At 37.2% G+C, this 17884-nt stretch overlaps 1 protein-coding gene across 2 annotated transcripts in view; it reads left to right on the top strand.

The window, feature by feature from the left end:
* LOC143856726 (uncharacterized) overlaps positions 1 to 10275 on the top strand; it is a 45704-nt gene extending 35429 nt beyond the window's left edge. For both annotated transcript variants that reach the window (XM_077367012.1, XM_077367008.1), the window contains exon 10: positions 9455 to 10275. In XM_077367012.1, coding sequence (XP_077223127.1) covers positions 9455 to 9668 — 214 coding nt within the window. In that variant the 3' untranslated portion in view covers positions 9669 to 10275. The remainder of the gene's footprint in view (positions 1 to 9454) is intronic.
* Positions 10276 to 17884: the final 7609 nt, after the last annotated feature.

The following is a 17884-nucleotide window of genomic DNA, read 5'->3' as shown; positions in this document are numbered from 1 at the left end:
ATGCTCCAAAGAAACAAGCAAAAATGTTGGTACAAAAAAAATTCGATAATGTTATAACTCAGGAAACATTAAAATCCATTAAAGAGAGAGATCACTGAGTTATAACTCAGTGGTATCAACAGATTTAAACAAGGTAGGTGTTGAACAATAAAGTGATTTTCAGGGCCTCTGTTTAAATCTGGACAGTCAAAAGTTTGTAATAATTCTCCGGATTTGACCTCATCTGTTTTCCGGTAATTGTCATAACTTTCGATATTTTATTGGTATTTTTTTCGTAATTTTACAAATTTATAAACATTTCTATGTAATATTTCATTTAAAACTTTATACTTTAGCTATTTTACTTTTGTGGTGTAATGATTGCTTCTTTTTTTTTTTTTTGCTAGCAACATTTGCCAAATATTTGCCATGTTCGCATCTTTGCACCCGATGGCCACATGCCGAGAAGTTGCCATAGGAGAAGTTTGGTAGCAAATTGTTATAAAATAAAAAACAAAAGGAATGTTACCAACACTACTGTTTTCATATGAGCGCACTCTCACTTTATTAAAAGTACTGTATGGCCCACACCATAGGATGATCCAAACCGTCCATTAGATGGGCCATACCCTAAATAGGTTATGTTCCAAAAATCATTTCCATAGGATGATCCTAACCCTCCAATCTGAATGTTAGAGGGTTGATCCTAACCCTCTATAGATCGGAGGGTTAGAATCAACCAATGGAAATAATTTTGGGGCATAACCTATTTAGGCTATTTTGCAACTTCTGATCTTCTTCAAGCTTTTTAAAAAACGACGCATCTGCAACTTTTGCTCTCTTCTTCAAGCTTTTTCCCAAACGAGGGCATCTGCAACTTCTGATCTTCTTCAAGCTTTTTCCCAAACGAGGGTATGTATGTATGTATGTTGCGTTTGGGTTTTTCATCTGCAACTTCTTCAACCTTTTTAAAAAACGAGGGTAATGGCGTTTGGGTTTTTCATCTGCAACTTCTACAACCTTTTTAAAAAACGAGGGTAATGGCGTTTGGGTTTTTCATCTGCGTTAACTAGTGGGACCCACTTGAAACGAAAATAACGAAAATATCAACCTTTTAAAAAAACGAGGGTAATGGCGTTTGGGTTTTTCATCTGCGTTAGCTAGTGGGACCCACTTGAAACGAAAATAACGAAAATACCCTTCAGCGCACCATATTTCTCATGCGCTTAAGCGCACAAACACTTTCCTCTATATATATATATATATATATATGAAACTGTTGGTGAGCTTAAGCGCACCAAACTTATGGTGCGCTTAAGCTCCCCAATCACATGGGTCCCACATTTTCTGTGGTGATCCAAACCATTCATTTGCAAGGCCTTATGATAGATAGGGGGTGTACCAAAAATCAGCTCCATAGGATCATCCTAACCCCTCCATTTGTGGAGGACAAAAAATGGGCAGATTTGTGTCTGTCCATTTTTGTCCTTCACAAATGGAGGGGTTAGGATGATCCTGTGGAGCTGATTTTTGGTACACCCCCCATCTATGTAAGGGACTTTCAAATGAAATCTTTGGATCATCCTAACAAAGTGGGCCCCCATGTGATTGGGCGCTTAAGCTCACCAACAGTTTCCTCATATATATATATATATATATATATAGAGAGAGAGAGAGAGAGAGAGAGAGAGAGAGAGTTTCTACACCCTGGTGTAGATAACTTGTCTACACACTAGCTTAAAATCCAGTGGGGGGCACATTGTTTGGGTAATCCAAAGCATTCATTTGATGGGCCCTCACATAGATAGTCTGTGCCCAAAAAATCAGCTCCATAGGATCATCCTAACCCTTTAATCTGTGGAGGCAAAAATGGACAGATTTGTAAAGGTTTATGCGCGTCCATTTTTACCTCCACAAATCATAGGGTTGGGATGATCCTATGAGCTTTCTCGAGAAGAAGATCATGATGGGCGAAGATCCATGAGCTTTGATGGGTCTTTGCCCATCATGATCTTCTCGAGAAAGCTCATGGTTGCAGGTTCCAAAACATGACAACCCTGATCAATATTTTGAAAAGCAACTAATAAAGCACTTTGATTCCAAGATAAATGAGGTCTACATAATAGAGAGTTGTTTTGCATGTTGAAAAGCAACAAAAAAACAGAACTTATGTCTAATGGGGTTCCCCAAAAATAAATAAAAAAGTACAACTAGTTGGAAATAGTAAGAACTAATCACACTCAATCCCCAAACCAACAGAAAGCAAGATGGAAATAACAACATCCAAATTACAACTAAGACAAATTATAAGCATCCAGGCATAAACAACTTTCGCCCAGCATTTTGACATACACTGTGACAAAATCTATACCAGTCTCAACCTATACAATGTAAAATGTTTGCTTTAATAGTATTTATAGACAATCATTTATGAAACAAGACAAACTTATTAATAGCGTGAACTTCACATCGACTTTGTTCTCAGCAGTCTTCCTCCTGCAGGCTCCGTCGTCTCCCTCCTAATGGAGTCTAGATATGTGAAAAGAGAAGGCAGACCAGATGATACGCATCGGGAGGCGATAATTTGATTTTTCAATTCTACCAAGCGAGAGGCAGGAAATGTAGGGGTTTGAGAGGGCTACTCCAAGGGAAAATATACAAAAACAAGCCCAATTAGAAAACCTGGGAGCAATCTAAACTATAGATGAAACAGAGATAATGTAGAAAGATATGAAAAAAACTTACCCGTCATCTTTAATGACAATACACACGCTATTGTGGTCAGGCTCGCAGTGAGTGTTAATGTCAATAGACACCCTGTTCTGGTCAGGCTCACAGTGAGTATTAATTGTCTCTCTTCTTCTTCTTGTCTAGAAAATAGCATATAAGTCCGAGGCCAAACACAATAGCAGGTGAAGACAGAGAATGAAAACGAGCAATCCCCAACGTGCCCCAATTGAGATTAAGAAATTGTAGAAGAGGGAACTGAGGGTGATCAGAGCCATTAAGAAACCAAACTTGCTAGTAAGTCTAGCACAGGTTCCTTTGGTCAGAATCGAAGCACTCACAGCATATAAGGAAAGTACTATCTCGAAAATGAGGATCCGTTGGAGAAGGGGATTGGTCGCCTCAGGGAGTCCGAAAACGATACTAATCAAGGACGTTGTGAACGAGAAGATCATTTCGATTTTCTTTCGCCACACATCTCCCTTTGAGGTAGGGAGGGTAGGGTTCATGATCTTCTTCTAGAGAAAGCTCATGGGTTACTACAGTCTGGGTTACCACTGTCTGGGATATTTCTTAAACAACACACCCAAGCTAGTGTGTAGTTTATCGATTTTTTTTTTGAAATATCTTAAAGGAATCTCATTGTTCTTTTTTGTGAGTGGAGTTGATTTTTTCAAGGTTTCTGTCAAAATGGCGACATTTCGACTGAAACTTCTCTTTTTTTAATATGAAAAGTTGCATGTTTCGCATATTTTGACCAAACATTAACGAAATCCCCAAAATTCGAGCGGAATGTCGAAATTTCGGGCGAAATCTAGTATTTTTTCGAATCCAAGTGGATTTCATTTCGGTAGCAGCTGAAATTGAAATATTTCGACCTGAAAGAAATATTTCAGCCGAATTTTATTAATTTTTAATTTCGGCCCAATTTTTTTAATTGTTTATAGGAGGGGTAATGCGGTCGTTTTCCACCAAGATCACTTGTTTTCTTTGAGTTATGAGGGTTTTAAATAGGGCCCATACATTTATTAGGGAAGGTTTAATTGGGGTTGGAGTTTTGAGTCATTAGAGCGTATTTTAGTCCAAAAGTATTGTGTTTTTATTTAGGGTTTTAGAACCATTTAGTTCTCTTCTTTTTCTTATGTATTGTAAGCCTCATGGCACTTTTCTTTTTAATACTGATGATTATGATTATGATGATGGAATGAATAAATAAAAGAGAAAACGGTTTCTACACATATGTGTAGATAAGTTATCTACACACTAGCTTAAAATACAGTGGGGGCTACATTATTTGGGTGATCCAAACCATTCATTTTTAAGGCCCTCACATAGATAGGGTGTCCACAAAAAATCAGATCCATAAGATCATCCTAACCATTTGAACTGTGGAGGCAAAAAATGGACTAATTTGTGAAGGTTTAAAGACATACATTTTACCTCCACAAATCGTAGGGTTGGGATGATCCTATGAATCTGATTTTTTGTAGACACCCTATCTATGTGAGGGTCTTTAAAATGGATGGCTTGGATCACCCAAACAATGTGGGCCCCCACTGTATTTTAAGCTAGTGTGTAGAGAACTCTCTACACATATGTGTAGCAACCGTTTTCTCTAAATAAAAAGGACTTGCTTTGCAAAATTGTGGGTGTGAAGCCTTCATCCTCAAGGTGTGATGCCTTGATCTTTTCTGAGGTGCGAAGCCTCAGGATTGCTATTGTTATTCTAGTATAATCTTCATCATCTTTTTGGTGAGATGCAAAGGAAAACTCTTGGTGGGATGCCTTAAGATAAGTATTTTTTTCCCCTTACTTTCAATCTATATATATCTTCTTCTTTTTTTCTTGTTTTCTTGGCTTCTTCCTCACGAACAATCTGTCCGGGAACCAAAAATATTCCTTTTCCCTGTCTAAAACATTAAAACCCAATTTTTTTTTTCTTGTTTTACCCATCTCAACTCAACCTAAATCATGTGTCCCTTAATCCTTTTTCAAAACCCTTTCTTGTACCTTCGCGGCATATGTCTGCAGCTTCTTGGCATACATCTGCACTTTTCAGACATATGTTTGTTCTCCTCCGAACCTACGCGAAACCTAGTAGAAATATTTTTCCAATTTAATCACTAGTTTTTGGACTTGAAACCCTAATTTTTACCCATCATTTTCATCCTTATTCTCAAATATACTTTCCCATATTCCTAAGTCATCGAGATTTTTTTTTTTTTTTTTTGAAAGTCGAATGCTTTCAAGAACCTGCCCTAAAACTCCTCATTCTATGATTAAAATTAGCAGACATATTCCCTTCCATAGATTCATCGTACATCAGTTTGGTATAAGTGCGAAATATTCGAACTTCCTTCAATCCTCCTGCATCAACTCCCCACTGATATACTTTTGAAGCATTTTTCAAGAGAGATTATCGATCGAAAAGCTCCACGTCTGGATTCTCAAATTTTAATTTTCTGAAATATCTCGATGTTCCTAAACTCCCCAAAATCAATCAAAACTTGATTAAAAATCATGACAAATACATCTAAGACAAGATCTATCCAAATCCAAGAATCTCTTCTAGATCAAGAGAGAGATTCACCTTACGTTTGATGATGTCGGCGGTATGGCGTTGTGATGTCATGACTTATGGAAGAAATTTTATCACTTCACGAATGGAAGGAGATTTGGAAACCAAAAGATGAAAAGTGGTCTTCTAGTTCCAATATAAGAATGAGTAATACGACTTTATTAGAGAAATGCCTTTAGAGGGTGAGGGAAGAGAAAATAACGCACCAGTGCAAAATGAGACAAATATGCATGTTTGGGGAAGGCTTTGTGTGCGTGCGTGCGTGTTGTGTTGTGTTGTGTTGTGTTGGGGGAGGTGATGCAGGATAAGGTGCGCGCAAGTGTGAAATACAAGTGAAAGCACAATCCGTAGGCATAGAATTGCCAAAAGAATGGACTATTTCCCACAAACAGCTAAGGAGTTAGTGATGTACAATGAGGTCCCTGCCCTTTTGGCTTATCCAAAAATGATGCTGAAAATAACTATGGCAGAATCAATTAGTAAGTGCCTTTGCGTTGGATCCTCTACTAAATGTCTTATTTTTTTTCTTAATGATTTGATGGTGGAGTTCAAGTATCCGGCTGAATTCTGTAAACAACACTAAAAGGAAAATATCATATGTCTGAGATCAAAGATTCGTAGTGCATTTCAAAGACAGATGTACAGGTGGCACATAAAAAATAAGAAAGCCCATCCCAGTGTCAACAATTCATCATGAAATGACCTTAAGCGACTACAAAGATTGTATGTTAAGAAAAGAGATACAGATCTATGCTGTATCCTTGTTGGATGCTTCATCTCAAGCATATGTACAGAGCATTTATAACATGCATTCAACTATTGGTCAAATCTCACCTTCAGTTTTCTCAAATGAAAGGTATATCTCATGAAAGGTATATCTCATAAGAGGTATCCTAGTTATTTTCCCATTATTCTATGTCCTTTTTGGTCTTTTTCTTACACTAGGGATAGTTCGGTTATTTCTAGCATTTATCTTGGGTATTTTTTGTCATTTTGAGAAAATAAGGGTAGATAGCTCATTTTACCATTGTAGTGGGCTATAAATAGCCACTTCCACATCCATTTGTAGTAGACGGTGATTTTGTAATAAAAATTGAGGGTTTGTTTTTTAGCTAATCTCATTTGAGTGGGAAACCTCTTACAAATAGGGTTTCATTGTGGATTTTCTTTCAAAGAAGGTTTTAAGCTTGATTACAAGCAGATCTTTCTTGTTTCTTTTCTCCTGGATTTGCAAGGAATTTGAGCTGATCTGAGTCTTGGTTTGTCTACGCCAAGCTACAACAAAAGCTTGGTTTGAAGACATTTAGGAAGAATTAAGAAGATTCGAATGGTGTAAAGCTGTCCAGATCTACACACACAGCTTGAGATTTGGACAAATCCGTGAGTCCTCGTGACAATTTTCTATTGAAATTTCCTCTCTGTTAGTGATTTTCACAACTTTCCCTAATCGGTGCAAAAACTCCACGAGAAACAATCGGATCTTGTAAATTCCCAGAGTTACTTGAAGCATTTATTTGAAAAGATCCGTAGAGGTGATTTCTGCATTTATTTGAAAAGATCCTTAGAGCTGTGATGGCAAGGATGATTCCTACCTTCAGATCTAAGGTTTTCTTGCATAAAAATTAGATTCCAGACCTCTGAAACTTGTTCGTAAAGAAAGCTCAAAGTTCCATGGAGAATTCCTCAGAGAGTCAATGGAATTTACACATATCTAAAGGCTTATAGGTCATGGTTTTTTCCAATATTGATGGTTCTGCTGCTTTGCGCAAGAAACAATTGTTTAGCTTTTAAACAAGGTTGATTCATCTAAGTGTTGGTTAAATTTCTTCTCGTAACATCATCACAAGCAAGGTGATAGATTAAGATCTCATGAGATATACCTTTCATTTGAGTAAACTGAATGGGAGATCTAACCAATAGCCGAATGCATGCTATTAATGCTCTGCACATTTGTTTGAGATGAAACGTCCAACAAGGATACAACGTAGATCTATAGTTCTTTTCTGAACATACAATCTTTGTGGTTGCTTGAAGTCATTTCATGGAATTGTTGACATTGGAATGAGCTTTCTTTTTTTTCTATGCTACTTGTACATCTGCCTTTGAAATGCACCACTAGTGTTTGATCGCAGACATATGGCATTTCCCTTTTAGTACTGCTTAGATGTTCAACTGGATACTCACACTCCACCTTCATTTTTTTTTTGAATGGCAAAATCGTTACGTATGTTACGATCCAACTCAAGAAAAAATCGTAACGTATGTTACTTACACTTCTTCATTTTTTTTTTCTTGCACTCCACTTTCATATCAATAAGAAAAAATAAATAAGACATTTAATAGAGGATCCAACTCAATACATTTACTAATTGATTTAGCCATTGATTAATTTTTAGCATCATTTCTGGATGTCATGCCAAAAGGGTTGTAATCACTAACTCCTTAGTTGTTTGTGGGAAATCCATCAAATTCACCGGAGTAGAGATTCCCAGGGGATGCTTCTGCATCAGGAGGGACCTCAATGATGAATTTGTGTGCCTTTTGTGTTTTCTTTAGAGCATTAGAATCCCTTCACTATTTCCCTTTGACATTGATAGAAGCATATGGGTTTTGGATCTCAAAGGTCTTTTGGCACTCAAATGTTTTTCCCTACCCTGCGATGAGTGGTTGTCTACTTCTTATTTCTCAACATTTAATCAGGTGACCCAACCACGTGGTCTTGAGTATGCACCTTTTTGTTTTGAAAGAAAAAGAAATTTAAACTTGCCATTGAGTATTAAGTGTTTTGAAGTTTCTTTGGTGTGTATGGCATCGGGTTGGAGTTGGACCTCTTGATTAGTATTGCTAAAGGCCCATCCAATTATAATTTTGAACTTTTAGTTTTTTGTGATCTATTGGGACATTTGGAACTGAAGTATGAGACTTTTTTTTTATGGTAGTGGCACTCATTGAAAATATATCAAGGAACATCAGGTGATCCATGATCAATCGGGTTATATTTAGAAAGGAAAATTCGGTGAATTTTGATCTATAACTTTTCAAGGAGTGCAAAGGAAGTGTGTACTGCTCCTCTTAACTCGGACAAGATTGCTCTTAGATGGGTCCTGCCCCCTTTTAAAGGGGCGGCCCTGGTAACACTCATGCTATGATTTGTGGACACGGACACGAGTGTCGCGTGTCGACACGGTCACGGAGTGTCGGACACGACAAACCCCCACAATTTAGAATCAGGGACACGGCTAAAATAAAAAGTATATATATTCATGATTTGTGGATACGGATTCATGTGTGTAGTTTCGACATGGATACAAGCTGTCTAACATGGCAACATCTAAAAATCTAGAAATGGTGCCACGTACGTACATATTAAATTGCTGATTGCTATCATAATTTGTAACAATATAAATATGATATTCATTTAACAAACTAATAAATCTTAGAATTAATCAACTTTAATCTAAAACAAACATGAGATAATCAAATAGTAATGTATTCATCAATTTTATCTATCTTTGAGGAGTTCTTCAACCTCATATGGTTATCATGAGGTTGTTGTGCCAATTTCTCCCATTTGCTGTGTGTTGTGGATTGTCTATTTTGAACAATCTTAAGATTAAGTTTGAGAAATATGATAATACCTTTTAAAATCCGGCATTCATTTGTCTAATGTTACATCAAAATATCTGGAAGGTTGGAGGCTATGGGCTCAGATATCTTTCTGAGACTTCATTATGTAGTTTCTGATCCACCACTCTTTCCTTTTCTCAATTTCTAAGATAATTCCAAGCACCCTTTTCTTGTTCAAGATATTTGATGCTACCACCCATTTGATTGATTGAATTCTTCTGGTAGTTACATCGAAATATATTTTTTGATTTTGTCTTTACTTTTATTCTCTCTGATGCTCTCATGTATGTTCATGCAGACTGGACAAGATAGCTTCATTATCTTCCTAGGACTTCCATATATAGTTTCTAATCCAACTCTTTTTTTGACCTTTTTCCAAAACATAATTCCAAGCACCCCTACTTCATAGTTCAAAATATTTGATGTTTGCACCCATTTGATTGAATGCATTATTCTGGTAGTTACATCGAAACATATTTTTGTTTTTTGTTTTTTTTTTCCCTTCACTTTTCTTCTATCTGATGCTCACATATGATCTTGCAGACTGGACAAGAGAGCTTCAATTCTGGACATCAGAGTTGAATGCCAGGAATTGGAGAGGTATTCGATCATCAATCGTTTTGGCAGAATCCATGCCCGGGGCACTACAGATGGAGTCCAGGGCTCGTCCTCCTCGAAAACATTCCACAAGAAATATGTCAATGCACTTCCAATGCCTAGAAATCTTCCTGAGGGTGTGCTCTGTCTTTCACTTTAATCATTAATTAATTGATTTTCCTCCCCTTTTGCCATCGATTTCTCTTTGCATTTATGATCTCCCTCAAATCTTTTTGAGCACCACAACATACACATACACCCACATGCACAAACCCAAGAAAAAAAAACACGGAAAAAGGAAAAGAAAGAAGCAGAAAGAGATCAAGCGGTTTCACTTTGAGGAGAAAATGCAGAAAATACTGAAAATCAAAAGTGGGTTTTAGAGAATTCAAGGTGAATTGAGACTGGGTCAGAAGAGTTGAGGCCATTGATATAATTGCTGATAATTTCAGGCCTCTATATATTCATGAAAAAAAAAAATTAGGATCCTATGTATATTCATGAAAAAATTTGAGGATCCTATGGTTCCTGACATGTTTCAAGGAGGAAAAAGGATGGAGAATTGGTAGCTTCATTCAATTTCATAGAAGTTAAATGTTAATTAGTTCATTCGAAAATGTTTATGCATATTTCAATGCGCGAAATTTTCAGTCAAAATTTTCAGGTTCAGTGTCGCGTTATTGGATACGAATCCGGTGGTCTGTTTTTCTCTGTCAATTTTACTGCTTGTAAATTCAATAATTAATGGAAACTTCTTCTTTTTTCTCTTTTCGGAATATTAATTGCATTTTCTATTTATCTTATATGCATCACTTTCACTATCACTCATTTTCTATGAATTCTTGCTACATCCACTCCCGAAAGGAGTAATTTGGTCATAAAATTTTGTTTAAGCAATAAAAGGAAGTAGCATTGCAACCCAATCAATTGCTTCAAATTTTTTATTTGATTTGGTGTTCACTCATTGATGTGAGCATTCTGCACCATATCATTTTGTCTTATTTGTTTTTTGCACTGGTATATGCACTACCATATTTGGATAATGGCACTATTCTTTTTTTTTTTACGCTTTTTCTGATTGGATTTTGATAGCATATTGCTAAGTAAAAACAGCGAGGATGTGCGGCCACACAAGGGTAGATAGAATTAAAAATGAACATTCGTAAAAAAATGGGAGTGGCACCAATTAAGGAGAAGATGAGAGAGCACCGCTTAAGATGGTTTGGACATATCCAACGTAGGCCTTTGGATGCTCTGGCGAGAAGAGGCGAGTTGTGCCAAATTGATTGAGTAAAGAGAGAGAGAGAGGGGCAGACCGAAAATAACTTGGGTAGAAACAGTGAGGAAAGGCTTGATAGCTAGGAAAATAATAGAGAACATGACCTTGGGGATATGATAGAATGGAAGAAAATGACCCACGTGGAAGAACCTAACTAGAGCCCGGATTAGAGCAGGGTAGATTCCTCTCACCTTCTTCATGATTTTTTTTCTAAAGGATTCATTTAGCCGACCGAACTAGTTTGGAACAAAGGCTTTGTTGAGTTTAGTTGAGTTGAGTATTGCTAAGTAAAAAAAGGTAAAACAAAGTGACTAGTGCCATTATCAAAATATGGTACTGCAGATATAAGTCTTTGTTTTTTCGTCTAATTATTTACACATTGGTGTGCTTGGATGGCTGGATTGAGTTTAGTTAAAAAAAGGAAATCAAACGCAGCAATAGGTAGGGCTGGCAATTTCACCCGAAAAAGAGGGGATCCGCCCCGCCCCGCCCCTTTTGGGGCAGGGATTCCCCGATTTGATAGGGGAAGGGGATGTAGTTGTCCCCTCCCCGCCCCGCCCCGCTCGCCCCGTTAATCAATGCCATTTTTTTTTATTTTTAAGTATTTTTTTTTTAGGAAAACTACTAGAAACTCTGTGGATCGGCTACAAGATTCCCCCAAACATAAACTTAGCTTCTCTTTTCCTTTTAATTAGCTTCTGAGAGCATTTTGGGAACTATAATAACCTTTTGACAGATGTTGAAATAATAAAGACAAGCTTAGTGTATGCCATTATCAAAAAATCGTAGTGCCAACATCGGTGGCGAAAATAAAATAATAAATTGCATTTTTATTTTGGTTAGGGACTTAGGGTTTCCTTAATTCCTTCCTACGAAAGAAACATTGCTCAGGTTAGGGACACAGTTCACTTTTTGCATTTTGGTGATTCCCAAGCCTCTGAACACTGCTCAGGCATCTATTTGGGTTTATAACGCCTGTTGATGCGACTGTTGCGAGAACACTCAAGAGTCAAGTCAGTACTTCAAGGGATTTTGCTATCTTCTGAAGAGTAAGAAATATATCTCCTTCGTCTACAAGTATGTTAGTTTATAACATTTTTATATATTGAAATTGCATCAAGTTGATTAAGGACACCCATCATCAGTGTATCAATGACTAAAGAGGGGATGATGTTGGAGCGGGGCGGGGCGGGGATTTTGTCCCCGAAGGATGCGGGGAGGGGAAGGGGATTCCCCACCATCCCCGCAGAGGGGAGGGGAAGGGGAGGGGGGAAATTCCCCGCAAAGGGGAAGGGGTAGGGGACCCCAACATCCGGCCCCGACCCGCCCCGTTGCCAGCCCTAGCAATAGGACAGAATGATAAGGGTGTCAGACCTAATTTTACGGGTGTCAATACCGGCCCTACAAAGGATGAAAAAGAGTACCAGGCAAGGAAGGATTGGTATTATTATGATAATATTCACTCCATATTTTTAGTATTTTGGGAAGTGATATATTTGCCCCCTTTTTCTTTCCCTGGCCACCCCCTTCAGTGTATTTTATGACTTCTCTTTTTACTCTAGAAGGGGTGGCGAAAAGAGAGCGAATACATCACGGGCGATATTTTTTCGCCCCCTGTATGAGGGATGCGCCCCCCATTTAACATGATTTGAAGTAAAAAAAGCGTTTAAGTTGCCCACAATTCACGTTAAAGGGGGGCGCATCCCTCATACAAGGGGGGTGAAAAAATCAACTCCCAATATATCATCGACCAGTATTTTGAGGGTAAGATACCAATAATGTGTCTCACTGTAAAATGGGCAAGGGTTATGAATGTAATTTCGTGGGGTGCCTGAAATAAATTTTGAGGGCATTATGGGCATATTAGGTGACTGTTATTTTGGCAATCTTTGCTGGCATTGAGCAGACTTTCTTCTGTATATGGACCATAAAAGCTTTCCTCATGGCAGGATCTGTCCTTTTTATTTGAATATTCAACTTAACCCCTAATCTTTAAAAAGTTACAAGTAGACCCTCCAGTGGTTTCACTTTGTGTAAGGTAGACCCCCTCAGTTGACGGTTCTTCCACAGATTGAAGGGTTAGGATGATCTAATGGAGCTAATTTTTTAGGCACACCCTATCTATGTAAGGGCCCATCAAATGAACGCCTTGGATCATCCAAACAATGTGGGCCCACTGTGTTTTTGGTAGTGTTTGGATTCGGGTATGGACCCACATTGTTTGGATGATCCAAAGCGATCATTTGATGGGCCCTTACATAGATGGGATGTGCCCAAAAAATATCGGATCATCCTAACCCTTCAATATGTGGACGAACCGTCAACTGAGGGGGCCTAACTTATACAAATTGAAACCACAGGGGGTCTACTTGTAACTTTTTAAACATTAGGGGTTAAGTTGAATGTGTCTGAAACCACAAGGGGTCTAAGTGTATTTTTCCATATATATAAAAAGTGGAATATGCTAAACTCACGGGCGCCCTTGTTGAAAGGCCTGAAAGGGATCCTCCATTGGCTACTCACCATCAAATGCTTTGACTTTGTGCACTTTGGTGACGTGCAGCCAATGGGGTGCCCTTTCATTTGATTTTTACAAGGGTGCTCTTGAGTTCAGCAAACCTCATACACAATAGAGATTTCTGCTAGGGCACCCTTGAGTTTAGCATTCCTCATTTAAAAATAGCATTACTCATATATGATTTCTGCGAGGCCTCTATATCTACTCCCTGTCAGCACTGCACTTTTACAACGACAATGATATATGTACTCTATTTTAGTAAGAATAATGATATGGCAACCTAGAGGGAAACGGAAAAAATTAGCCTTATTCCCATTTCCCACGTTTGCAATCTTTACCTTATTTTTTTTTGGCTTTTTTATTCCTTAAAATGTCAAAACTACCCATCCTATCATTCCTATGCCATGTCGCTTGGGATGATTTGTTCAGTTCCACTCTAAGTTTCCCTACCGTTTGGATGCCAGAATTATTTTGGTTCTTGGGACTTTTGTGGAACAAAAAACTCATGGGAGATTGGTGGGAAAAAAAAACTCCCTGTGAGTATCGCGGTAAAATAAAAATCCCATGTTTGGTTGACCGGATTATGGTGGGAAAAAAAATCCCGGTAAAATAAAAATCCCTGCTTTGTTTGGTTGCTTGAACTGTTGGGAAGAAAAAAGTTCTTCTTTTGGTTATTTTGGATCCTCGGATTTCGTGCGGGATTATTTTGGTTTCTGGGAATTTTTTTTCCAGCTTTGGGTTTCGTGCGGGGTTATTTTGGTTTGTGGGATTCTTTTTTGCCCACTATATAACTAGCAACCAAACGTGGGTTTCCTGTGGAAATTCCACAAAAGTCCCAAGAACCAAAAAAATTCTGGCAGTGAGTAAAAAAAAAGGACATACAAGTCCTATGAAACTTGTTAGAATGTTGGCCCAGATAAGGCAACCCAAGAGGGAATGAATTGGGTTTTAAAAACTTTTGTTCTTTTCAAGATAATTTAACAAATTAAAACAAGAACAAAACAAATTAACAAGGGAAAATGACCAAATAGAAGGGGTTTCTTCTGACTATGACATTTCAAGAGGGCTGTTTTCTAAATCACCAATCAAGAGTGCATATGACTAAAATGCCCTTGACTCTCTCTCTCTCTCTCTCTCTCTCTCTCTCTCTCTCTCTCTCTCTCTCTCTCTCCCCCTATCAAATCACCTATTTGAAATGATTACATTTAGGAAAAAACAAATCCCAAAACCCACCTTTTTTCCTCTTCTTCTTCTTCCTCCCACCTACCAAAAAAACGTACGTATGAAAAACCCAAAAACCTCCATTTTTGAAACCCAAAAACCTCCATTGTTAGATGCCAAAAGCTCCATTCTAATGCTAAAAACCTCATTTTTAGATGTGAAAGCCTTCCTAACCCTTCATTGCATTGCACAACGCCTCCATTTTCAACAAATATTGGAAAAAAACGTTATTGGATTTAGAAATCTTAAAAATCTTCACTAGAAACCACCATTCCATTGCAGAAAGCTTTCATTGAATGGAAAGGTGTGTATTTTTACCCCTCTCCCTTCTCTTTCCATTATAAGGCATGTTTATAAACTTGAATGAAAGTTTTTCATGTTAAACTATTGTCTTCCATTGCAGAAAGCCTTCAATCACTATTTAATCTTATTTAAATTACTTTAAACACTTTATAATCATTGTTATTTTACTGTAATCCACTAATTTCTTAAGTTAAACCAGTATTTCACTACCATAAACCAGTACTCAAGTGGGTGTTTATAAGTGGTTTATATAGGTTCTTTGGGTAAGATTCCTCCGTAGTGGTTTATAATTTTAAGTAGTGGTTTATTAAGGGTTACCAGTGGTTTAGAGTGTTTATAATTGGTTTATAAGGATTAACAATGGTTTAAAGTGTTTATAAATGATTTATACAGGGTAAGAAGTAGTTTATAGTGTTTATAAGTGGTTTATATAGGCTTATCAGTGGTTTAAAGTGTTTACAACTGGTTTATATAGGGTAAACAGTGGTTTATATAAGCCTATCAGTGGTTTAGACTATTTATAAGTGGTTTATGTAGGCTTATCAGTGGTTTAGAGTATTTATACATGGTTTATACAGGGTAAGAAGTAATTTATACTGTTTATAAGTGGTTTATATAGGTTTATCAGTGGTTTAGAGCTTTTACAACTGCTTTATATAAGGTAAATAGTGGTTTATATAGGCCTATCAGTGGTTTAGACTGTTTATAAGTGGTTTATATAGGTTTATCAGTGGTTTAGAGTGTTTATAGATGGTTTATACAGGGTAAGAAGTAGTTTATAGTGTTTATAAGTGGTTTATATAGGTTTATCAGTGGTTTAGAGTTTTTACAACTGGTTTATATAAGGTAAACAGTGGTTTATATAAGCCTATCAGTGGTTTAGACTGTTTATAAGTGGTTTATGTAGGCTTATCAGTGGTTTAGAGTATTTATACATGGTTTATACAGGGTAAGAAGTAGTTTATACTGTTTATAAGTGGTTTATATAGGTTTATCAGTGGTTTAGAGTTTTTACAACTGGTTTATATAGGGTAAACAGTGGTTTATATAAGCCTATCAGTGGTTTAGACTGTTTATAAGTGGTTTATGTAGGCTTATCAGTGGTTTAGAATGTTTATACATGGTTTATACAAGGTAAGAAGTAGTTTATAGTGTTTATAAGTGGTTTATATAGGTTTATCAGTGGTTTAGAGTTTTTACAACTGGTTTATATAAGGTAAACAGTGGTTTATATAAGCCTATCAGTGGTTTAGACTGTTTATAAGTGGTTTATGTAGGCTTATCAGTGGTTTAGAGTGTTTATACATGGTTTATACAGGGTAAGAAGTAGTTTATACTGTTTATAAGTAGTTTATATAGGTTTATCAGTGGTTTAAAGTTTTTACAACTGGTTTGTATAGGATAAACAGTGGTTTATATAACCCTATCAGTGGTTTAGAGTGTTTAGAAGTAGTTTATATAGAGTTACCAGTGGTTTTAGAGTGTTTATAAGTTGTTTATTTAGGATAACCATTGGTTTAAAATGTTTATAAGTGGTTTATATTGGCTTAACAGTGGTTTATATTGGCTTAACAGTGGTTTATAGTATTTCTAAGTGCTTTATATGGGGTAAGTAGTGGTTCATATTTCCTTGTCATGACTTAGTAGGTCTTAATAGTGGTTTATGTTGTTTTATGGAGACTTAGCAATGGTTGAAGTTGTGCATAATTCAAAAATGGGTGCTTTACTTGTTAATTGGAATGATTTTTTTTGAATTGGTTATTTTGACAATGGTTGAATTTTGTGTAAACAGGAGAACAGTAGAACGAAGAGCTTTTTTTATCTTACACGTCGACGGCTTTGTAAAGGATGCGGTATCATTTGAATACGTAGGAGGGAAGAAGTTGTCATTAATTGTGGGTCAGAAAATAAAATTTAGAGAATTTGACACTCTAATTCACAGGAAAATTGGGACTAATCGAAGTAATGTTTCTTTATCCATCAAGTGTCGATATATTTTAGACCCATATCAGATCATCTTATACGATATTTGAGATGATAACGACCTTGATCTGGTGATGATGCTTTTTGATAGTACGTTTATTAATTCTCTGAGTTTGTATGTAACTAAAGAGTATAATTTTGGAGGAAACAATTCTCCTCACCCTACGGATGTCGGTCTGCTGTATCGGTGTGGAGATCCTCCTGATGAAGGAAGATGTGGTGATGGATATACGAGTGATAGGTAAAATAGTTGATTGTTTACAATCCATTTATGAAATTGCCTTCCCTTTATTGTTACTCACCTTTGCGCAGATGTCACGCCAACTTAAGTGAAGTTTATGAAGATCATATTTCTTACCGGAATGTTGGTGTCGCAACGATCCCTACCTCATTTGCAGACGCTTCGAGGCCGAAAATTAATTCTGTCCCTGCATCACCGAGTCCATCGTTCGATGCTCGAGAAGGAAAAAAAGAAGACATAGCAGTAGTCATAACATACATCGGTAAATTATAGTAGAGAGCAATTGTTGAGTGCTATTCATATTCCTTCCTTTCATTTATGAATCAATTATTTTATCTCTAATTGCTACCCGATGTGCAGCTACGAAGTGGACTTGAATCGGGATTTTGATGATCCCAATTTTAATGAGACCGACACCACTGAGACCGATTTTGAGACAACCCACCCAAGCCAATACGAGGAGGAGTTGTCTAGGAATTTTGGAGGTGATGTTCATGCTAATGAATTGATTAGACGGAACGATGGCAGTAATAACGATGATGATGACTTTGGTGATGATGAAGAGGACTTCAGTGACGGTGAGGACATGGGTGATGAGCAGGATGAACCTACTAATTATCTAGGCAATGCTTTGGGAAATACGTATGAAAGGCAGCCGATGGAAGCAGATGAAATAGTTGTAGGGGCTGATGAAGTAAATGAGATTGTGCGACTTGAGGAGTTCACGGTTGGGGCAATGTTCCCAAATCTTAAAGTCTTTGAAAAGAAAGTCGGAGACTATGCAATCCAGCATCATTTTGTGTTTGTCCCACAGGAGAAAAATCCCACAAA

The sequence above is a fragment of the Tasmannia lanceolata genome, unplaced genomic scaffold (assembly GCF_043159265.1).
Source record: "Tasmannia lanceolata isolate RefF3 unplaced genomic scaffold, GAP_Taslan_0.1 ptg000003l, whole genome shotgun sequence".
NCBI classification, from domain to species: Eukaryota; Viridiplantae; Streptophyta; class Magnoliopsida; order Canellales; family Winteraceae; genus Tasmannia; species Tasmannia lanceolata.
Note: the sequence above shows the minus strand (reverse complement) of the source record. Positions and strands in the feature narration are given on the sequence as shown.